The 25759-nt window shown below is 33.3% G+C and overlaps 1 protein-coding gene across 8 annotated transcripts in view; it reads left to right on the top strand.

Moving 5' to 3' along the window:
* Ctnna3 (catenin alpha 3) overlaps window positions 1-25759 on the top strand; it is a 1637747-nt gene that overhangs the window by 880759 nt on the left and 731229 nt on the right. For all 8 annotated transcript variants that reach the window (XM_063239556.1, XM_063239557.1, XM_063239560.1 and 5 more), the window contains 2 exons: window positions 2558-2638; window positions 12053-12205. In XM_063239556.1, coding sequence (XP_063095626.1) covers window positions 2558-2638; window positions 12053-12205 — 234 coding nt within the window. The remainder of the gene's footprint in view (window positions 1-2557; window positions 2639-12052; window positions 12206-25759) is intronic.

Here is a 25759-nt window from a genome sequence, read left to right as displayed (position 1 = left end):
AGCAAGAACCCAATAAAAAACTGGGAGTGAAAGAGCAGAAAAGTTTTGGTGAGGAGGGCATGGTGGAATACAAAAGGAAGAAGAAAGGAGAACTTCGCACTTCCTGTAGTGTGAGGGACTGTTTATTATTATCTAAGGAGCACAACGTCTTTGACCCAAAGAGACATTTTACACTAAGATTAACCTCTGGCTAGAAATTAGAAAATCATCCTTAGAGTTTTTATTGAAGTTCTTCATGCTGTCACCTCCTGTCATCATCCTTTACTAAAGCTGTATATGCTCTGATGCTGGTCTGAGAATGCTGAGATCTTTTAGCTGTTTAGATGAATCCATCACAGCCAACACAACAGGAGTGTGTGTTTTTGTGGGTGTAGGGAAGTAGTCGCTTTGCTCTACTCCTGACCTTTTTTGATGATCTCTGCTTCAAGGAAATGGAAGGAAATGTAATCAAGAACTAATAAAAAATCAATCTGGAGAATAAAGGTGAGGTTCTGGCGGAAAAACTAAACACTATCTGATGCCTGTTTTGTCTGTATACCATTCCCTCATCCAACCCAGAATTAACTCTACATAATTCCCCATTGCTGGTGTAGAGAATGCTGGCAGAAACTGTGAAGAATAGGGTCAGCTTTCATCTGGGTATGTCACCAATATTGCTGTAATATTTAGGATTTAACTTATGCACAGGCAAATGACCTAACTTTAAGATCTCCTGTCTCTGCTTCCCCTTTCTCCCTTGTTCTTTCACTAGGCACAGTTTTCAACGTATATATATTCTTGTCTTCAAAAGTCAAATGTAGTAAAAACTCAGTGGTCCTCTACTATGTCTCCCAAAAGGTGGCAGTGGGAAAAATTTTGGTTATCATAGCTGGAAGCTGGTAATGGAATTTCGTAGACATGGATTCACATTTGCTAACATGTAATGTATATGACAATCACAAAGGATAGTCTGTTTTGCCACACTTTAAATATTAACAATACTAATACAGAGAAAAGACAGAACTGAGATTTAGTTGATTACCAGCAATCCTAGCTCATAGAAGACTTCAATTGTGCCTTGAGGCTAAATGTTAAAATCTTCTCCACAGTCTAGAATTATACCTCCCTGGCATACTGTGGGCCCCTAATTGACCTATCTTGTGTTTTGAATGATGATGTTCATTTATAAATTAGCTAACTCCATTCAATATGTCCTATATACATTACCACTGGGGGAAAGATGTTAAAATGTACTTGCTTATATCAACATTGTAAAAGGATTTTAAGAGTGATGAGCATGCACAGAACCACAGTGAGTGAAACGGGAAATATTGACACAAAGAGAGGTGACAGTTTACTTCTAGGCAGAGTTCTTGTGCATTCTTCAGGGAAATCACTGAGGAATAGAAAGAATTTTAGTAGGTGTTTTGGGAGGTGCTCTCTGAAGTCAAAGGTACATTTTATATAAGAACTGATACAAAGAGAGAGAAAAATAAGGAATATTGCTAATGTAAAGGATAGTGCTTGAAAACATGTGGCAGGAAGTAAGACTAAATAGGTAAGGTTAAGGCAGAAAATAATTTTCAATTTCTTGTTAGAATATTTCCACTTGAAGGTATGGATCGATGTGTGAGTTTAGTGATGAGGACAATATATGACATCTGTGTAATGGTGTATATGTGCCTTAGTGTCCTTTTTAATGATTCTATTCTATAGGTTTCCTATGCTATTAGCTGTTAAACCTTCCTGCAGATTTTCAAGGTATCTTAAGAGGCCTTTTCAACTTGTTAATTTAAAAACAGTATTTTCCTGGAGGTCAGTCACATAGTGATTTTTTCTAATTTCTTTTATGTGAGATATCACTGAAAAAGTCTGATTAGATTCTATATGGTTGTCTCCCACAAAAATAATATTGACCAATCTGACTCTCTATGTGATAAAAGATTTAGGTTAAGAGTATAATGGAGAGAAATGTTCTGGTCAAAGAATGAAAAGGTGTGGCACAAATTATCTATAAAGAGCCAAAAACAGCATCCAGTTCTTACTTAAAACAATTTGTTCTTGGAATACTGTCAGCTAAAATTGTGGTCAACTCTTGCAAATTGTATGAATTTGCACTGCATATTTTATTTAGTGTTTAGCAAAACTCCAATATGGCTCTGCATAACTTACACAATACACCAAGAAAATGGCTTCAGAAACTCCCACAGAAGTTGACAAATTTGGTATCTAATGCTTTTAAGCTAATTGCATGCTTAACAGTTACAGAGCTGACTTGTTAAGAATGAAGACAGGAGTTTCATGGAGGCAGTGCTCTGCCTACTGCCACACTGAATACAAACAAGCCCTGTATCAGAAATATTACAGAAGCTTAAAGAAGCAAATAATGTGAGCTTTAATCATCATTCTACTTAGTCTTAAGTGAATGCCCATGAATCATATGCAATATCGTAGCAGTGCTGAAAACTATTCTTGAATTTTCAAGCTGTTATTTTCAGGATATTTAGGAAGCAAATTGCTAAGTGATAAAATGCAATTTGATACCATTGCTTATGTCATTGTTTTTTCTTTCGTTCAGGCTGGAAGAAAAGAGAGGAGTAGTACCCTGAATACTGCTATAGACAACATGTGCAAGAAAACACGAGACCTTCGCAGGCAGGTGAGAGGACAGAGACATGGAGACTGAAAAAAACAAAAAAGCAAACTTTTATTCACTACCAAAACATTTATTTCTTGTTTCTGTTCTTTGCAAATTAATTTAAAACAAGAAAGAACACTTGAATACCGCTAACGCTTTTGTGGAAAAAGCATAACAGAAAAAGAGGATGTGCCTTAATGTCATGCAGGATTTCATTTAGGCTCTGGATTTGTGCTTATAAGTTGTGAGATTTTGGGTATTGATTTCATCTTTCTGAGCTTACCCGAAATTCTGAAATGGAATTAATAATACACAACAGCACTTTGAGAATTAAGTAAAATGCATCATAGTAAGATTTTTGGAATGTTTTAAATGGATTCTTATCACATTAAAAACTGTTTTCAGGATGTTTCCAAATTGAATTGCTATTGAAGTAAATACTGCTTTTTAACCTTGAATCATGGAGAACATGTGATTTTAAAAGAAATACAGTAAGTAATTTAGCAGTCTAACTTATGCCACCAGTTAATTTTTCCCCAAAATATAAAAATGTGGCTAATTTCAAAGGCCTTTCTTTTATATCCTTTCTTCTGTTTAATAATCAGGTTTATTCTCACTCAAAACTTTAACATGATTGCTATTAACTCAGAAAAGAAGAGCAAAACACTTTCAGACAGAAGATTTTAATGCAATATATTATTGTAGTTCAATAGGAAGATTTAGTAAAATGGCTTAGCAATATTTCAATTCAGAAGTAGATTTGGAAATGGAATAAGGACCCACAGACCCTTAGCAATTTTAAAGTCTGCCAGAATCCAAATTTCCCAACATTATGGCCTTAGTGTGAATTTTCTTTCTGCTGTCAGTATTAGAATCATGGGATATCAGAGTTGAAAGCACCTTATTCCAGCTTTCTTATTCAGACGAGGAATCAGGCCAGTATGGTGAGGTGACTTGCCTAAAGAAGAAGGCAAATGTGGTTTCTTTGAGTCTGAACCTAAACTGAGACTCATACACTCTTACTCTCTGAGTTGTTCATCCTTTTTGCTGTATGATTTCTATTCTGTATCTTTAGGATTTCAATCCCATCTGTTCCTCCTAGAACCTAAAAGAGTTGTCCCTGTGAACTATCAACAATTATATCTCTTATTCTTATGTCTTCTATCTATGTTGCCTTCAACAAAGTTATGCATAAAAAGCTAATCTACATTCGTACCTCCAAAGCTTCTTGAGTCATAATTTTCTTTAAAAAAATCAAGAAAAAGCAGTTACATGTGTGTTGAATTACTAGATTTAGCAAATAAAAGCACAATATGCCCAGTCTAATTTGAATTTCAGATTAGTAACAAACATATTTTAATATAATTATGTTCCAAATATTGCATGGGGCATACTGACATTAAAAATATAAGTAGTTTATCTGAAATTAAAATGTAGCCAGGTGTCCTGTATTTATCTTGTAATCATAGTTGTTTTTCCACCTCTCTGCCATCAGTGAGATATAGAAATAGCATTGAGGATTACAAATACCTTCTTCAACAGAGTTACTTCTTCATCAGTTTGTAGAGTTCTCCTGAGATTTGGAAGTCTGGAAATTCTGTATAGCACCTGTCAAAGGTCAAGATCTCCTTTGCGTCAGCTTTCCATTAATGTCTAACAAAATGCCATAAACAACAGCAACCATGATTCCATCCCATGCTTTCAGGATTTGGCTAGGGGTCAACAGGACTTTTTCTGTACTTTTTCACTTTTGATTTCCCATATAGTAGTATTATAGGTGGGTAAATTAGACAAAAATCGATGCATAGTCGAGAGCAACTGGACTTGAGGACATCAAGTAAAAAATAAAGACACACTGTACAGAGATTGTGACTTTGCTGTATAAATTACCCTTGACAAACGGTCATGGTGGAAATTCATGCAGGACCTCTGCTGTCTCTCGGGAGCTGTTCCTATTCTCTAATAAACCTTTCCCACTCTTAATCTCTTTTGTCCTTTGGAATTCATTCTTCAATTTTAAGAAACATAAACATAGCATATCTGACATCTAGCAGGTTGGGAATTATATTTCTCTTATATCAGTAGTAACAAAGGTTGGGCTCAGGCTAGGTGTTAGTGCCTTGTGATTTCTCCCATTCCTTCTCCCATAGTATATAATCTTTGAAAGTTTCTCCATGTGTCTTTTCCACTAAGGAAACCTGGAAACATGGATTTATTCATGATGATAGAGAGACAGAGAGACAGAGAGAGAGAGAGAGAGAGAGAGAGAGAGAGAGAGAGAGAGAGAGGCAGAGAGAGAGACAGGCAGAGAGAGAGAGACAGAGAGAGACAGAGAGACAGAGAGAGAGACAGAGACAGAGAGAGACAGACAGAGAGAGAGACAGAGATAGAGAGAGAGACAGAGACAGACAGACAGACAGAGAGAGAGAGAGAGAGAGAGAGAGAGAGAGAGAGAGAGAGAGAGCATGCTTTCTTAATGCTTGAACTTAGAATCTTGTTTGGCTCCAAACCCAACTCCATATCAGAAAGAGAAAGCAATCTGGAGAGACTGATGATCCTCAGAGTTGGTGAGGTTAGTTGCTGTGATTCTTTCTCATATTATTCCTTCATGGTACCCTTCAACTTCCTTTTCCATCTTGATGTTATACTCTGTAGTAACCAACTACTTAAAACAGCAACATGAACTATCCTACCTTTTCTTATTCTTGCAAAGTTTATTTAAAAGTTTGTTTAAGCATCTTACATATATTCTTTCTTGCAAGAAGGAAAAAATTCTACCCTTAAAATATTTTTGGAGGATGTTTATGTCTTGCTCTAAAACTGATTTTATTGCTTATTTTCAGTAAAAATATAATCAGAGTATATCATCTTTCTCATTCGTCCATATTCTTTTCTTAACCTTGAGTTCTTCATCAGGGACACAGAAACACTTTAACTTTGGTTGAAAAGGAATCACTGGACTTGACTGTAAGGAATACAGAGATTGCTGAGAAATATACAAGGAAAACCAAACTATTCATTTTGGAGCCTTGAGACAGGTTTTTCTAAGAGGTGATACAGCACTTATTTGTTTTAACTGTCTTTCTCTGACTTCCTGCCTGTTTTACTAGAGAATACAGATATAAGTCCTTGGCATGATGTTCTAGGTTTTCTGAACATCTGAACATTTCTGGCCTCAGAATTCTCTCTATTATTTTTAATGTTTTTTCTCCTATAACTTTCTTTATCATTTCCTTCTCTTGACCATACCAATGTATTCATCCATTCTCTGACCAAAGTGTCTATTTATTGTTTATCCAAGTTCCATGACCTACTTCTCAGTATGCTTGCTTCAGCATGTGTATGGAACATCAGATATGTTCAGCTCAGTACCTTCTACACCCTTGTAATCTCTAGCTCCTAATTTCTGTTCTCTAAGTTCAAGACTAGTATAAATGCCACTTCTTCCATAATTCCTCTTCTATTTTCACCAGCTGCAATTTATTGTTTTCTTTCTGGAGCACTTGCAGTTTATGCACTTGTTTTATAAGAGCTACCCTTATTCTCCTTGTGTTTCATATCGCTTTTCAGTCTTAAAGTTTCTTTTTCCATTACTTTTCTGGCCCATCATTTATGTCTATTGAAATTCCCAATACAAGAAAGTTCTTAAACAGCGGCTACTTAATTAAAGATTAAAGCAATCAAATATATTCTTTGTATTGTCCCATGAAGAGCAAACCATATATTTGATTTAACCAACAGTGGGTTAAAATTTTATTTATGTATATTAATAAAAATGTTAGTGCCATAGTAAGTCAAACAAAACAAATTCTTTTTTTTCATTTTTTTATTTTAAAGAGATTGAGACAAAAGAGGACACAACAAAGCAGTTCAGAACAGAGTAACGTAAGCAACACAGCACTTCACCACAAGACATCCCGTAATTAACAGTAATTACCATAATATCTCTTTTTTTGAAATAGTTGAACATAACTTCATATACAGTACTATCAAACATAACAAAATAGTATAAAAGCATTCAAGAGAATGAAAGTATTACAGGTCATTCAGAACCAAATAACAGAGAATGAACGATGGCTACTATGTTATCTCATTTTCCATAGAAAGTTTGTTTATACTATCACACATAATAAAATCCAATAAGATACAATATGATAGAACCAATGGAAACAGAAGAACAAAAGCGTGGTGATACTTCAGAGTAAGATGATATTAAATCAGCACTGACTATTATAATGTCTTGTTTTCTCCAAAATAGCTGTTCATATTATCACAGATAATAAAATCAAACAAACCAGTATAAAATCATTCAAACTAAGAATGCAAAAATTATAAGGCTTCAAAGCAATGTAATGGGGAACCATGATTACCATAAACTCTTTTTTACTCTTACCATTTCTTACACGAGGGAGAGCATACAGTATTTATACATGTAAGTTTGATTTATTTCGCTTATGAGTATATTTTCGAGTTGTGTCCATTAATTTATATATATCTCAATGTGATCATTCTTTATAGCTGAGTAGTACTCCATTGTATAAAAATACCACATCATTTTTATCCATTCCCCAGTTAATGGACACTTAGGTTGTTTCCAAGATCTGGCTATTACAAATTGTGTTCCTACAAACATGGGTGCACATATATCACTGTGGCATGATGTTTTCAGTTCTTCTGGGAATATGCTTAAAAGTGGAATATCTGGGTCGAATGGGACTTCCAATCCTAGGTTTTTGAGGAATCTCCAGACTGACCTCCACAGTGGTTGCACCAGTCTACACTCCCACCAGCAGTGTAGGAGAGTTCCTTTTTCCCCACAACCTCTACAGCATTTGTTGTTGGTAGTTTTCTTGATCTTGGCCATTCTTTCTGGAGTGAGATGGAATCTCAGTGTTGTTTTAATTTGCATTTCTCTACTGACCAATGATAATAAACATTTTTTCATGTATTTATTTGCCATTTGTATTTCTTCATCTGAGAAGTGTGTATTCATCTCAGATGCCCATTTTTGGATTGGATCTTTGAATTTCGGTGGTCTGATTTTTTTAAAATTCGTTTTATAAAACAAAATTTTTGTAAAAATGTACAAAAAGCTATTGATTCTTTAATTTTTATGTTGCTGACTTGCTATGTCTATCTTTTTTTCCATGTTGGTAGTACAATACTCAGAAAAAGGAGTAAGTAGGCTCTTGAAACTCCCAGGCTTGTTGCTGTCATCATCATCATCACCATCACCATCTTCATTATCCAATTGTATTGATTTCCAAGTACCATTCTACTGACTCAATACATTAGTTATACATTTAATTGTTGGTTGATTTAGTTACCATTGGTCATTTGAGCTTTGAAAATCATCCTTTGCTATTCACTTAAAGTTAAAATTCCATTGATTACACAAATATTAGTTTTTCTAGCTCCCTGAGGATTATTCTTATTTGAAACACTTTTTTTTTTGCTTTTCATTCTCTGTCACAATTTTATTCCTTCTATTCTCTTGTTTGGTAATTGTGATGGTGCTTTTGCATAGTTTTCACGTAGGGCTTTCACTTTTATGTTTCAATTGCAGAAAAATATATTATTTTATCTGAGGTCCCAAGCCACTTATATCAGTAGGAAACAGAAAAATGGATGTTTCAAAACCTTTTATTAGACTGCAGAGAGAAAAGATGAAATGCCCCTCAGTTTGGTTTTATTCTGACATCTTTCATACCTGACTACAAACAGGTATTTATTGAAAATACATACCTCCAGCTCCTATTGGTTTTCTAATAATTTAAGATTTTAGCACTATGGCTTCTATTATTCATTGGTATATTCAACTCTTTAACTTTTTTATGTTTCTAAGTGTAAGGAATACAACATGCCACTGACCAGGATAATCATAAAGAAATAGATATAATAGAGGATACATGACTATTATATGTGCAGATGACTGTGGAATTAATTGAAAACAATCCTATATGGATATACTAGAACATTATAAAGAATGTTGTGTAGCTTCCCTGTAATCCTTCTGTATCCTGTCCCTATGTGCATATCTAGTTTGCTCATAATAATTCCTCTTTCACAATTGGCATGGTATCAGGCATAGCAGAATCATGGGAAGTGTTTTTCTAAGCAGAAGTGTCATAATATGATTAGAAAACACTAGTTTATGTAAGGTGTTGGAGTCTATTCATGATGAATGACCAAAAGTTAACATGAGACAAAGGTGCCTGTTTTACATTGGATTTCCATCAAACTAGAATCTACAGAACCTTCTCGAGGTAGTTTATTTGAGAGGTGATTCCCATGAAGAAGTGTGAAAGAACATGAAAAGTGAAATAGAGGGGAAGTAAAGGATACATTCTTGAGGTGGCTGCTATAGCAACAGGAAATTGAGGATTTTGGTCCCCTCAATGTATTTGATCAGTGGATGAAGGCTAGAACTTTATCGAGTAGCTCCTATCACATTGGTTAATGGTTACCTCCAGGGGTGTAGACTCTCCAAAACTTCCACGATGTGTTTGTGCTTTGGCTGAAATTTCACAGAGCATTAGAACAATTCTCAAGATAGAATAACAAAAGAAGCATGACAGTTCTTCAAAGACCTGTTCCCCACAGCTGAAGTCAAACTGTCAGCCAAGAGAAGTGAGGCACCAAAAAATGCCTAAGGTAGCACATAATCATAGTTATAACTATGAAAGTAAAGGATCAGAAACCAACAAGTCAGAGACTAGTGAGAAAAATGTGATTTGGTTGAATTAATAATGTGGCTTGTCATTTAGATAGATGACTCTATTTTCCAAGGAAGAGATACCTCCCTGTATGTTCTGTGCTTACTTCTAAAGGTCCCATGGATGTCTAACACATGTCACTGATTTCTGGTTATTTTCTTCTGTAATAGAACAAAAATCACAGAAGCTTACAAGGTGAAAATGTAGTTACTCATATCTCTAGATTTCTACTTTGGTTATAAATCAATATGCTTTTTGAAAAGAACAGGTAGTTTCCCTTTTTAGGTATGTTTACATATATAAACCTATATCAGTGTCTGTTATATAAAAATAATCCATTTTTAAGATGTGGTTCAAGGTAGCTAACATGGCCTTGCATCCATCTCTATGTCACAATCCAATTATTAGAAAAAGAAGTTTATATTCAGTTCCCACTTTGTTTCCCACTCACTTTTCAAACCATAGCAATAGGAACTCTGTTCCTACCTTTCCACCGAAACAATTTTTACTAATCAATAAATTCTTAGTGTTCGAACCTAATTGACAAGTCGTTTTATAAAAATTTAAATTTTCTTTAAAATATAATCCTGAATATCTCTCTCTCTGTCTCTCTTTTCCTTCTCCTTATCCCTTTTCTCTCTATCAGTCTCTCACTTTTCCATTACATCATAGTTAGTAATTCTCACTTCTCTAGGAGGATTATAAGAGATCATACATTTCTATCTTGACACTTCTCACATTATTTCCTTGTTTTTAGTAGAAGAAATAGGAACCAATGTTCAGAAATATTTGTTGATTTGAATGAAATCAAATACACAGTAAAGAAGATTTAACAAATCCATAATACAAACATTTTAATTTTGTTTGTGGGAAAGTATATTTGGAGAGTAATGACAGTTTGTCTTTTAGTTGCTGGTCATTTGTTGTCTTTGTTTCTTGGCTGTTATCTCAGTCTTTTTAATTATGCTGTCCCACTTGATTGACTATCATCATACTTGATAGTGTTTCCTAAGCTTCATTCTTTCATGTCTCTTTTCTATAGGGTTCCATGCATTTCCTATTGAGTTTCCTCCTATGTGAAAACTCTCATTAGCTTATCTCTAGTGCAGACATTCTGTTCATGCTCCGTGTACAGGTTTTTAGTAACAGATAGAAAAAGATAGAACGAAGTGCTTGTCATTGAAAACAGTTCCTCTTCTGAGACCACGTACTTTCCAGCTGCTGTCCTATCTTTCAGCTGCTTGCCTAACTTCACTGATCTACTCCCCATGGACATCAAAATCATTATCCACTCATGTAACCTCTTCCCCTTGCCTTGTCACCTCTCAGCACACTGCACATTGTCCTAATAAGTGATCAGTAAACACTAATTTATTTCTTTTAGTGATTGACCCTTTAGCACACTAAGCAGAATCTTTCCTTGATAATTTGCCTGGAACGATGGTGAAATTGTCGGTAACCAGAAAATTTCGTAGTTCCTTTGAGTAAATGCTACTATCTTGGACAGATATATTTAAGTCCCAAAATCTATTATATGTTTATTACCTTATAATTACTAGGGGAAGGCAGTGTTTTTTAAAAGATGCAGCTCTATCATCTATTTCCTTTAAAAAGTATTACTAATGATTTTAGAAAATATCAAATTATGTTTTCTATTAGCTTAACAATACCCTAAAATAAAATTTTCACAGGGCTTAAATCTTAATATTTCCTATCTGATACTTACATATCTTTTTGGTATTGTTCAGAGGTTATTAAACTAAATGAGAGGACTAATAGAAAAATCTTTGATCCCATTGACAATAATTGATTATAAATGAGACACTTCAGCTTACTGTGATCCTTAAAGGCTCAATATCATAAATTCAAGGAATTAATTTTCCAATGCAGTTTTAAGTTTCAGAAAGATGAAGGGAGAGACAAGAGGGGGAGGGGAAAGAGAAGCACAAAGTATTAAGATGTGTTATGTGCATTTACCACTTTCCCATGATGAATGGAATCATTATATACTATAAACATGTAATAGTAAAAATTTTTAAAAATTTAATAAAGAAAATATCAGTTAACCAGTTATCTAATTGTCATTTATAATCTTACAAGTAATCTAATTTAAAAGAGCAATTTGTAACAGAATGTTATAGCTGTTTAATAATTTAAGGTGTGAGAACAAGAACAATTAATGCAAAGTGAGAAAATTGGACATGAAACTCATTTATTATTCTTCTTGCTCTATTAATTTGTTATCATCTGGTGCAATCGGTGATCTAACATGGTTTAATTACCATGAAGCCTATAATTTAGCTAATCAAAATTTATCATCAGTTACTTCAGTAAAGTAGAAAACATTTTATAATTTTGCAATTATGAAAATACAAGATGTGTAATGTTAATTGTACACATGCATAAACATTCTAATACTGTAATTTACTTAAGCAAAAAATGGAGTGTTATGAGTTATAATCTAATTTATAGGTTAAGTACAATTTAAGAAAAATTAGTGACTTTTGAGAGTGAGGAAATTATTGTTGATTTTTTTCTGGATAATTTGTTTCTCTAACTTTTGTAAAGGACATTGTTACACAGTGTTGACTATTAGGGCCTTATGGATTATTTTAAAATTTATAAAAGAAAGTTTATAATCACTGAGATTATAAGACTAGGAAATAATATGAACCTTTTCCTTAAAAATAGCTTGATTTTTTTTTTTTATTTTCCCCAGCTCCGCAAGGCTATTATTGATCATGTGTCAGACTCTTTCTTGGATACAACAGTCCCACTTTTGGTTCTCATTGAAGCTGCTAAGAATGGCCGGGAAAAAGAAATAAAAGAATATGCGGCAATATTTCATGAACATACTAGCAGGCTTGTAGAGGTAAGTGTGCTACAACTGTAACCACTTTAAATCTAGGAGAAAGAGGCTACCATTTTCTATTTACTGCTGAATTGTACTCAAATAAAAACTTTTGACCATGTATTACAAATGCAGCAGAGTTGAGCCTGACTTATATGAAGGTACATATGTCAAATAGTATAAACCATCCTCTGTAGGCTTGAAACACAAGCCATTTATTTAGAAAGAGCCATAAAATTATCCCTGCTCGTGTTTATTTTTAGTGTATGTTTTCTTAGAGCTACACAAAAGAACTAGCTAAATAAAGGTACTTAGACTTACCATTGCAAATATTTCTTTCCATTCTAATTTAAAAGTATAGAACACTTTCAGGTTTTATATATATACATATATATATATATATATATATATACATACATATATATACATACATATATATATATATATATGTATGTATATATATATAGTGTTGTGTGTGTGTGTGTGTGTGTGTTTTAATACTGTTCATAGCAATGTGATTCCTTCAGGTTTTCAAAACATTTAACTATGCAACATGAAGACAGAACAAGAATGTAGGCTATATAAAGATACAAATAGCAATTAAGTAAGTATGGTGGATTAGGCAAGAGATGATAAAATTATAATTACCTGTGCTTAGAACCTGAGGACATGGGATGACTCATGCTTGTAAAAGATGGATGGCATAATGCTAAAAGATCTGTGAAATCCTGAGAGGCCCCAGGAAACAGATAATAGAACCCTTGGTATTATGGGCATCAATAACACAGCTGCAGTATAAAAGAGAACCAGAATGGAAGAATTTCTAACACAAGTTATACAACAGTACTCACAAGAGCAAGAACCAGTGGTTAGGGTCTATTCCGTCAGTGCCTGTGCCATATGAGTAATTTTCTTGAGTGCCACACCTCCTAACGCCAGCCATGAGCTCTATAGTAAAGTATGTTTTTGTGGTCTATAAAATGCTTGTAAAATTCGCAGGTAAAACTTATTACCACCTGAACCAGAAATATATTTTATGTAACTTTTGCTGTACAGAGGACTTTCTTAACATTTTTAATCAGTTGAGGAGGTTTCTAATGTAGGCTAACATTTGTGCTATAAACTCTCTTTTTGGATTTCAGTATCCTCAACTAGAAAATGAAATGAGGGGTTGAATGCAGGAATACTGAAATCATTTTGGCCATATCCAACTTTAGAATCTCTTTTAAATCTCCCCAAAACTCTGTAAGATAGACCCAGTATTGCAAATTTAATTGGTATTTTATGGAATTAAAATTACAAAACCAATCTGGTGCTGATTCCAGGTTAAAAATTTTTAATTGATTCAGTAATTTATTATGCAGTTTTATTTATTCCTTAATGTATACATTTCTCAAATATGGATTTATTATAGTCCCCCAAAAATGTTAAAAGTCCTGACCACTGAGAACAGGTTGCAAGAGTCATCTAATTTAGCATAATACCTGACATTTGTAATGTTTACTTTCTTACCTGTTGTCAGATCGAATTATGAAAAAATACTTTGTGAAATATTCTTTAAAAATTTGGTTTCTGCTGATAAGATTGCATCTTTTCCCCATTTCTTAGTTTTTCTCATAAATCTGATGCAGTCAAAGTATTTAAAGGCACTGTGGTCAGATAATTTTTGGAAAATGTTACCTGGATAGGTTCTCTTGGCAAGATTACATTTTTGAGAAATCTTAAAGAGAGTTTTAAAATTTAATTCAGGCCAATTTCTTTCATTTAGCTAGCCTAAAGAAAGAATCCTACAATGAATACATTGTAGGGACTGAGTAGTATCTTGAAGAACATTTGGGAATGCTAATACTTTTAAAGATCAAATAGTGTTTTACTACATAGAAAAATTTCCAAAGATTTGTTTTAAATGTTTGAGAATTGTGAAAATTCTTTATTCCATGTGAATAAATGTTTGAGAATTGTGAAAATTCTTTATTCCATGTGAATGTTGAATAGATACTGAATATATTCCATAATGAATATTGAAAGAACAAAAACGTTGGAATTAAAAGCTGAGAAAATGAGAGTTTATTTAATCAGTGTGTTCCATCAACACATCATAATGAGTTATGCAAGAATGCATGTGCTAAGTTTGACTTTCACTCTAGTATTACTTTGAAGCCTTTGTTTTAGTGACTTTCAGTTACAGTGAATTTGCTCTATGTAAAAGAGCATTGTCAAACGGTGATTTAAAATAACTCTTATTGTCTTTCACAAATCTGTTTATTGAATGGAAAGAGCTGCACAATCCTTGCTTAGGATTTCTCATGTGATCACTCTCAAGTTATTGGGTTGGAATGAACCTTGCCAAAGGTTGGCTAAGCCAGACATTCACGATGCAAATTTATATGTCTTGAAGTGCATGGTAGCTGTTATCTAAGAGTGTTGTGTTTGTTGACTAGAGCATCTATACATGCCTTTCCATGTGGCTTCAGCTTCTCACAGAATAGTTGTTGTGTTTAAAATGATACATTTCTAAGGAAACAGAAGCTGCAATGTTCTTATTTTTTCCACCCAGATGTTGGTATAATCCTGTTTTTAATATACTCTGTTGCTCATAGCAATGACAGTCTCGCCAGACTCAAGGGCAGGTAAGTGACATTCCATTTTCAGTGGGAAGAAAAGCAAAGTATTTGTGGCCCCCCTTTAGTCCACTACACTTCTCTGTTCAAAAGTTTATTTAACTATATCTGTAAAGTGAAATTCCTGCAAGATAATGTCTAAGGTCTCTCACAGTTGTGGGACTTCTAGTTTCTTTAGACATATGCCAAATAAAAATGGTTTTTAAGTGTATCGCTTATATAGCAGGATAGATGATAGATAGAATATATATAAATATAAATGTATGAATATACATGAATTTACATATGGAATTTGCATATATATGACATAGAGAAATTTCCAATAAAAGTTTTCAAATGGAATGTCATTTAAGTATATGTCTCTAGGAGAAAAAGAAGAGTACTGATTTATCTCCTAGGAAAATTCTTTTTTTGAAAGAAGAGGCTTCATGAGAACAACAGAGAAATCATCATTAATTTCCCACAAACACCGAGACAGAAGTGTCTGTGAAAGTGTTCTGATGTAGTAGAGCTAAATCTATCAGTTTCAGAGGACATTGTGAGTTCTGTTTGTATAGACTGCTTACCAATCCTTCTCTCCCCCTGCTTACCAAATCCCTGCACAGACATGTATCTACACCAGTCTTATTCCCAAACTAGGTAATTTGACCTAGTAGAGAAGAGTCTTGGATTCTAAATGACTTCAAGTTAAAGTTGCAATGTGTCTGGGTTTTGGTACTTCAACTATATCTGTCACGAAAATCTCAAATCACTGAACTTGTTGAAATAAGATTGAAAAGGAATGTAGGAGAGCAGACTTCATTTTTAAAGAATTCCTATCAGATTTGTCAAGAAAAACTCCATGATGGTAAGCAAACTCTTTTAAGGGAATATGAACCGAAACAAAACAAAACAAAAACTAAAATGTTAAGAAATTCTATGGGCAAAATCAAATGAACTCTGACAACTTGAGAAAAAAGTGGAAATGAGGAACAAAGAGGCAGGAAAATCGGGCCTATGCATTTGTATTCTCTTGGTGGAACAGCATCTGAAATGGCCTGCTATTATTATGTAGTTTGCGATAATGTGAACACATGTAAAATATTGGTTATAAGATACTGAATAGTTCCAAAACCTAGATAACCTAGATCTTTGTAGTTGACTTAGTTATGCTGAACAAAGAGTTATGCAAGTATTTTTCTACGTTGGAAGATTAGTTTGTTTGATCCATGGAGTAATAAGTAATGTTTGAAACATGGGAACAGTAATAAGTAATGTTAACAAAGCGATTAGTAATTAATGTCTAAGGTCATCACTGAGTTATACTTCCAAGTACTGTAATTTCGTCCTGGTGGTCACTAAGAACACCATTATCTCTACTAGCTTCCATTAATAATATCTATTAAAGAGGAAGTTAAAAATAAGAAATTTATCTTAAAAATACAGGTCATTCAGAAGAGAAAGGATTTTTCATTTTTGTTATGTTTACTCTTCTGTAATATCAAAGACTATATAGCTAGTACTCGATTAAGATTCCTTCAGAAAGAAGAAAATACTATATTCAGTTCACTTTCTCTTTAAAAAAGTTGGTTTTGAGTGTTCCAGTAATTGGACTCAAGCTATCCATATAAACCAAGTTATTAAGCAGAGTGCCTTCTTATTCTGTTGCATGTGGGCATTTTAAAACAATTCTTTATAAGGATATTTCCAGGCACCATTGGCATTAATTGTCTAAAGTAGACACTATATATTGCTCCAGATCTTTCTGGTAAGAAATGTGTGAAAATTTAATTGAAAGCACTTGTCCATCTCAGTGATGCATCTTATTTTGGTGCTTTAACTGTTTTTCAGAAGAATTCCATTAAATTCAATGAGTGTATTATTTTAATACCGATTATGCAATATATCTCCGAAATTAACTTTTAAAATCCCATTGTTACTTTTGAATCATATTACAATTTGTTCTCAGGAAGTCAGTTCAGGTTGAACACTATAGTTGCTACGAACTAAAAACTGTAAAATTTCAGGTTTACTTTATGGATTTTACCATTTTATCATTAAATATGACAGTGTTAGTGATTTAGCTTGAAAACTTTCTGTGAACTAGAGAATTTTTTCTATGTGAGAAGCCAGCTTTCTCAGTGCTTTGACTTACTCATCAAAAATTCTTCTATCTTGATGTACCTTATTTTAGTAAGTTTCATGGGAGCCTTTCATTGAAAAGGAAAAAGTGGGTGGACACTTAATTATAATACTTCCCTACAACCTACAAAGCTGATTGTTCCCACTCACAAAATGGTGAGCCATATTTAGCAAAGCCCCAGTGCCAAGAGAAAAGGCTTTAGAGGGGAGTCTTGCTGTTTGCCAGAAGTACTGATTGCTCTCAGCTTTACACACATCTTTGCTTTTTGACAGAATGCTACTTAAGTTTTACACTTCAGTTGATCATCTGTTATCAAATAAGAATATGTTCAATTATAAATAAGTGGAGCTCCTAGAATCTCATCTCATTCTTCTCCTTCTTATTGGAAAAGGAAAAACGATAAATCATAACCTGCATTAACATTTGTACAAAAATCAACAACCATTCTCAGGGAGCCTCTTTCCAGCTGTCTTCTTTTGCCAGGGAAGACAGCTCACATAAGAATGCTTTTTTAAATGCAAAACAAAACACACACGTGTGAATGTCACTCTTTGGGTTATACCTTCCCTTCATCTTAATTTTTCATTTTAAAGAGACATGAATGACTATAATGTTTAATCCTGTCCCAAGTGCACAGTGAGCTCCTTCCCATATTTGAGATATTTCATTATAAATTTTCTACTTAACCATATATGAAATACAAGGAGAAGTACAGTAATTCAATTATAGTAAACTGGAGACTTTCCACAGTAATGTTAGTAGAATATTATTGTAGAATAAGTAGAATATTAGTGTTTTAGAATGCAGAGGAGGAAAAAGATATGGAATTAGAATAGTTGACAATTTAGAGTTCAGTAAGCAGTTGTTAAGGTGAAGCTTGAAGACTGAGATGGAGTTAATTTTGAAACAGGAGAACTTGATAATAAAATAACATCAGGAATAAAAATACAATGCTTATTCTTGGGCTCTAGAAATACAGTAATGATGAAATTTAATTAATTAAGTCAGCAGGACTATGAGGTGATAAAAAGGCAATAGCCTTGAATATTTGGGTACAAGGGGAAGAAGTTAGATTTCATCTTTTAAAATTGGATTCAGTAATGGATTTGGGAAGCTGTAGTAGCTTCTCACCAAGAAAGGGTTTAAAATAGTGGTGATCAACTATGGTGTGTGTGCCATAGTGGGCTGGGTACGTTATTGAAAACTCTGATATTCTCTCCATCACTGGCTAAGGGAAGTCATATTTTAGGAGGGTCTGTGTGTGGAGTACTTTACATCTGCATATAAAAACTTCCTAGCTCCAAAGATTGATTTTCAAAACACTGACATTTAAAAAGAATTGTGCTTAAAAACTAATCTATTATCATACATTAAAGAGGGAGAATAACACTAGTTTTGATAATGGAATTGGAATGGAAAAGTGCCCCAGGATTTAAAGGCTCTGGATCAATAATGAGCAACAGTAAACAAGGGCAATTATACACAATATTTTAAATTTTCTAGTGCCTGCACCAAGAAAGAGACAGAAATAAGCAGGTTAAAATAAGTTTAATATTTCATTTAGCTCAACATACCCAAAACTGTTATCAATCATTTTAATTTTTTTTTTTTTTTTTTTTTGTCTTTTTCCTTTTTATCGGTACTGGGGATCGAACTCACGACTGCCTGCTTGTAAGGCAGGCGCTTATGCCGCTGAGCTAAATCTCCAGCCCCTATCATTTTAATTTTTAATTAACATAAAATCCATTCATTAGATTTTACCTTTTAAGTTGTTTTAGAAAATTGAAGTGTATTTCATACTTATAGATCATCTGAATCTACTTTTACTGTATTTTAAACACTAACTAGCCATACAACAGGTGGCTATACTATGGGTACTGCAGGCCTACATAGATTTAAGTTCAGGGCAGGGTTATCTTCGTAAATTAGTAAATATGCCTTCAGTGCCTGCTATGTGCAGTACGTTGTGCTAAACTCTAGGGATACAATCATTGAAGCCTTTTTGCTTGCTTGCCTGTTTCCTTAATTAACATATAGTAATAAATGTTTAATGAGATGATGAATAAACAAAGTAAAATATCCACTAATCCTAAAAAATTTTTAATGGTGGTGAATATTATGGTTTTTGTACCATACGTGAAGTATAGAAAAAGAATTAGTTCAAATATTGACTGTATATTCTTATAAAAGTTATATAATCTCTCTTATATCTGCCCAGTAAAGGAGATATTCCTCTGTATCATGAAGATAATAGTAGGATCCAATGGGGTAATCCATGAACGTACCAAATGCTACATCATGTGGGCACTATTACTTGATGAACATTAGTCTTCTTTTTTTCCTCTTGTTTAATTTTTATTTTTCCAAAAATCTTTTCTGGAAAGAGCTGACCGGAATCTCTGGGTATATCTAACAAATATTCAACTTTCAAATACACATAAAGTCTTTTATCAAAGACATTGATAGGCCAAAAGTTGACATGGGCAAAGTCACCTGCTAAAATTATGTACTTAAAGTGTCTCATGCAGTTAACTGGCGTGTTAAACTTCACTGAAACTGAAAAGTTCCCAGTATTACTCCTCATGCTGGTATTTGGCAAACAGTTAACCAGCAAGCACACTGATGATTAACTGATGAATAAACCAACATCTTGAAGCCAAATTGGGTTTAATCTACTCCTTTGAAATAGTTGTTGAGTAAATGAAGATCTTGAAGCCAAATGTAAATTCGGTTTGATCTACTCCTTTTAACCAGTTCATTATTCCATTAAATTAAAAATGTGTATGTAGTGTGTCCCTAGAGTGTGATTTGCTCTACAGAGCTCATAAATAGAGAACTCTACTGTTTAAAACTGGGTTTCATTTTTGTATTTTGTGTTTTAATGACTTTTCTCTTCCTTCAGTGATTGGAAAATCACTAAACTCTGGAATTATCTTTAAATGGAAGATGAGGTATTGAAATAATCTTAATTCTTGTTATTCCAAGGTTCTAGAAACTAGAAAGACTTGTTATATTTGTAATACTTGTAAAGTGGGGATCAATTGGGTTCTGCCAATAAGAGATAGTAAATGAATAATAGTAGCACAATAAACATGAACGTAAAAAGTAAGTTGCATTTTTAGAATCTGTGCAGAGAAGAGAAATCTTTCTGTATACTTTTGAACAAGAGACCAGCCATTAGGCACATCAGCCTGCAAAAGTCTCAAGAATCGATTACCTTTTTTCCATTATTCTATCTTCTCTAACTAAAGAAGCAGAAAGTTAAAAACATATATTTACGCCTGATAACTCTGTTAGCATGCAGTCGTTTTTCTAACTCTTAAATAACTGCTTAGGTTGGTGATTAGCTCATGTTATATGACCTAAGTGAAATCAGGCATCATCTTCTAATGAGGAAGCACAACTAGATCATTTGTAAGCTGATTGTTTGGAACTAGAAATGTATTTTACCTTATAATCAGTGTTATGTTTACTATTTAATTTCCATTCTTAGTCCACAAAGACCTATTGAGTTCTTAATAGAGGTTAAAAAAATTGCAGAACATTTTTTGAGAATTCTTCCTAACATTAAGATACCTCTAAAAATGACCTTTCCTTATCACTCTGTCCATTTCAACTTTGTGTGCAGTGGACACCTAAGGTAGGAAGAGAAAATTAAAATATCTAAAGTAGGGGAAAAAGAAGTAATGAATGAAAAGAAAGAGTAATGAATGAAAAGAGTGTGTGTATGTGATGAGAAGACCAAGGGCTTTCAGTAAGGGGTCAGCATCAACTCTGCCCCAGAGCATGAATGTAGTCTTTGCATTGTCAGATGTCCAGTTTCTTAAGCCAACCCAGAATTATAGATTTCTAATATAAAAACCCATTGGTTTTTAAGTGTAGACAGCCAAATCAATTCAAAGCAAAATTAAGCAAAAACACAGTCCCATTTCTGGTGCCAGTATACAATGCCAAAGAACACTAGTTTTGCAATTTTTCCTCTAGGATCAAGTTTTTAAAGGCAATGGACAACAAGGTGAATTTTTGTCAGAGATGTGCTGGGATCTAGAATATGTGAGAAATATTGCAGCTATGTGGTTTAATAAAAGAGGGAAACTTTGGAGATTTGTGTTCTTCCTACTTTATTTTATTTTCTTTACCAATTTACCGTGAATTAGAAAATGAATTTGAGAAAGTTTGGAGCAGAGATGATCAGATAATTCTCTTAATTTCTTCTGCAGCTTGCAAGCAATATTAATGTAGGGGTCAGGATAGAGGAAGAGGGTCTTTATTAAAGGGTCATTCCTAAGTATTTTAGATCTAGTAAAAACCGTAGTTGTTTATACCAACACATTCCCTTCCATGAAAAAATTGATCGGGCTTGGTACTTTCTGCAAGATGGAAGTATTAGATTTGAAACTTTTAAAGAAATACTGCCATCACTAAAGAACAGATTAAAATTTACTTGCATTCCATTAATTTCTTTGTCTAAAGAATAAATAGCATGAGGATACTTGGGTTTTCTAAATTACTTTGTAGTTTGTGTGAAATTATATAGCAATTCCCCCCCCCAAAAAAAAATCTAAGCAAAACATCTTTAGATAATTTAACTTGTGCTTTTAGATCACCCTGGTAAATGCCTACTATGAATTCTCTCTTTCTTGTTTATTTCTCTGTACTGTGTCACTCCAGTTGTTGATATAGTTGAATTATTTTTCTTATGCATTATGTCATATGGGAACAACTAAGGTTGGTTTAAATTTACCCTTATTAGTAGCATGAGGCTTAAATGATTAAAATGTTTATATTATCTTTGCAAAAGGGCATCTGTACTTCAGTTTTTTAAGGGTATCTGTACTTCAGTTATGATAGATTCTAGAAATTTAATAATTAAATTTAATCTCAGCCAAAAGGCATACAGAGTCTCCCTGTTGGATCTTACTGTTCAGAGTTGTGTTAGTTACTTTTTCATTCCTGAGACAAAATACGTGACACCCACAAGTTAAAGGAGAAAAGGTTAAATTTTAGCTAACAGTCTGTAGAAGTTTTCGACCACAGATGGCTATCTCCAAGGTAGGGTGGCCCAGCAGAGGGCTTGGTCCATGGCATAGCAAGCAGAAAAGCAGGAGGCCTGCCTTCCATCTTTCCCTTTCTATTTCATCCAGGCTACTAGCCACCAACTCCCAAGGCTGGGGCTTCCCATCCTGGGATCAGTGAACTAATCACCCTTAGTCCATTTCACTTACTACACTTCACTTAATCTACTTCACTTAGTCCACTTCACTTAATCTACATTTACACCCACCAGGTCCAGACACCTCTGAAAAGCCCACTGATGATTTATAAGGCTTTGAATATCTAGGTATAAACCATAACAATGAGAAAGTAAATGAAGACAAATGGCACCTGTGCATGGTTGTGGTCAGTGACATGATGAATAAACTGCTAGATTTAATGGAAATGTATATAGAAATTGAATGAATTTAAGACTGATAACAATCAAAGTTTAAAGAATTGGCTCTGAAGCTTGAAATGATGAGGATTGGGCTTTAAATGTTAAATTAAGAAAGGAATGAGAAAAGAAAAAATATTAAACAGAAGGACTGGTGTATTTAAGAGGAATAAAACCATGGATTTCTATCTGTAAATGAATTACTTCTTTGGCAGATACATGGGAGTGGATTTGCTGACTCATGTGGTATCTGTATGTCTTAATCTATAAGAAATTCCCAATTGGATTCCAAAGCCATCAGATTAGTTTTCATTTCCACTAGTATTATATGAGAGTTCTAGTTGTTTCCCATCATTTCTAGTACTTGATAGTGTTGATTTCTTTTCTGGCAATATAACATATATGTACTCTTTATACTTTAAATTTGCATTTATTTATTTATTTATTTATTTATTTATTTATTTATTTATTTATTATGTTTTGCTTTGTTTTTGGTGCCAGGAATCAAACTCACAACCTTGTGTTTGCCAGGCAGACGCTTATGCCTCTGAGCTAAACCCCCAGCCCTGTATTTCTTTATTAACTAATGATATTGAACACTTTTTTATAATAACACTGTTTATGTACAATTCACAAGCCATAAAATTCATATATTTAAAATATATATTTCAGTGGTTTTTAGTATGCTGAAGGTTCCATAATCATCACTACATTTATAAAACAGTTTCATCTCCTCATAAGGAAACTATCAATCTGCATTTTGTCTAGGGATTTTCCTATTCTGGATATTACTTGTAAGTGTAATCATAACCTATATGGTTTTGAGACTGGTTTCTTTCATTTAGCATAACAGTTTTAAGACTTACCTATGTATAGCATGTATCACTACCTTTTTTTCTTATAATCTTTTTGATATGTAGATATATGACATTTTGTTTATCTGTTCATAACTTGATAACTATCTGGATTGTTTGTTCCTCTCGTCATAACTAATAATGCTGAAAAATGTCATGTTCAATTGTATGTGTTTATGTATTTGTATTTAAACATTTGTTTTTATTTCTATTAGATATAAACCTATGAGTGGAATTTCTGGGTCATATAACTTTATGTTTAAGCTTGACAAATGTCCAGACTGTCACATGTACCAGACCTGAACGTTTTACATTACTGTCAGTAGTTTATCAGGGATTTGGTTCTATACATCCTTATCAGTGCATGTTATTATTTATCATTGATTATAGCCATCATAGTGGGACTAAAGTGGCATCATCTTGTGGCTTTGCCATGCCTTTCCCAGATAGCTAATTGTTGAAAATCTTTTCATGTGTTTATTGTCCATTTGTTTTTTTTTAAACAAATACCATTTAAATGAAAATTGATTTTATGTTTTACTACTGAGATAAATTAGTGCTTTTTATATTCTGCTCATATATTATAATATGGCTCCAAAAGTTTTCTCCTGTTCTGTGAGATGTCTTTTAATTTTCATGATGGTGTCTCTTAAAAATGTTGCATGTTTTGATGATTTGTGGTTTATCTTCTTTTCTCTTATGCATTTGGTTTTTAAAATAAAAGCATCATTGTTTAATCCAATTTTCGCCCACATTTTTAATTTAGTTTTATATGTAGGTCATTGATCCATTTTGAATTGGTTTTTCTATACAGTATTAAATTCTTACTCACAACATCAATTTTTGTATGTATGAGTATTCTCTTACTCAGAATCATCTATTGAAAGATTATTATTTTCCAATTATGTTGCCACAAATCAACTGACTATAAATATGAGGGTTTATTTTTAGATTCAATTATATTCCATTTACTGTATATATCTGCCTTTTTTTTTCCCAGCATCACCCTGTATGGTAACTGTAGTTCTGTATTAAGTTTTAATATTCAATTTTGTTGTTTTTCAAGTTTATCTTGTCTTTTAAATTTATTTTCAAGATTTTACACTTTTGAGTGTAGTTATAAATGGAATTATTTCTTAATTTCAATTCAAATTTTTATTTTGGTATATTGAAATGCAGTTGTTTGTATTTTGTGTATACCACAAGTGTGCTGAGCTAGTGGTGCTGTGTATGTGTGTGTGTTCCTTGGTATTTTCGGCATATGGGATAAAGTTACATGAAAATTTTGTTGTACTTTGTCCTTTCCAATTTGGATAACTTTTACTTTATTTTCAAGTTTGATTCTTTAAACACCTTCCTTGTATGCTTCTTTTTACTTATGTATCTTTTTCATTGAAGTGCCCAATTACTATTTGCATTTGTTTTTTATTGTGCTATTTGATCATTTTCAAATTGTTTGAAAGTTATTTATATATCTAGAATCAAGTCCCTTATTGTGTTACATAATTTGTAAATATTTTCTCTATGTTTATGACTTGTTTTTCTAATCTCTTCACAGTATTTTGTCTAAAGAATAACTTTTAACTTTGATGAAGTCAAATTTATTAATATTATTATAAATAGAGTATGCTTTTGTGTTTCATCCTTGATTTATACAGAGTTGCAGTATTTTTTTCTCATTTGTAGAAGTTTTATAATTTTAAGGTTTTAGCTTAGGTTTGTTCATTGTTGATTTATTTTTCTACATGGTAAAAGTTAGGTGTCAAATTTCATTTACATATTTATTATAAATAGATGTCCAATTGTTGAAAGTTTATCATTTTTCATTGAATCATATTTATACCTTTGGCATATATCAGTTGGTGTATCAATTACGATTCACTAAGTATTAAAGGTCACTAAAGTAACAGATTTAGCATAATATATACCTTAAAAATGTACTGTTTACATATGATTTACAAGGTAGGCTTCAAAGAGTGACTGCCTGTAGAGTGAAAGAGTATCAAACGGTCACCTGCATAGTAGAGAGCTGAATAAGCTATTCAAAGGCAGAAATACTGGCACTCACTCCAGAGAACTATCAGTGTCTGCATGGGGGAGCCAAAGGATCCTCCTTGGAATGATGAAAAATCTGGAAAAATCTGAGCTAAAGAATCTGTCCTATAAAGGTGAAGAGTCTGAGACAGAAGCATGGCAGTAGACATATGAGGATAGTCAATAAGGCTGCATGTCCAACACAGAAGCAGAAATGAGACTTTCTTTTCCTTCACTTTTTATTCCATCCAGCTGCAAGCCTACTGGCTAATGCCACCCACTCCAGTGGGAGTCTTCCCTCTTTAGTAAGTCCTGCCAGGCCAATCAGCTGGGTGTTTCTTACTCAAACTAATACAACAGCTAACTATTACACCAATATTTGTAAGTAAACCTAAATTTCTTTTGTATTTCATTGATATGTGTCTACTATTTCACCAGTACAAGATTACTCTTAGGACTAGCTTTATACTAACTCTTGAAATAGGGAGTTGTTCATTCTCTAGTTTTTTTCTT

This window comes from Cavia porcellus, unplaced genomic scaffold, assembly GCF_034190915.1.
Source record: "Cavia porcellus strain 051 isolate PalLab524CR breed Dunkin Hartley unplaced genomic scaffold, mCavPor4.1 scaffold_28, whole genome shotgun sequence".
NCBI classification, from domain to species: Eukaryota; Metazoa; Chordata; class Mammalia; order Rodentia; family Caviidae; genus Cavia; species Cavia porcellus.
Note: the sequence above shows the minus strand (reverse complement) of the source record. Positions and strands in the feature narration are given on the sequence as shown.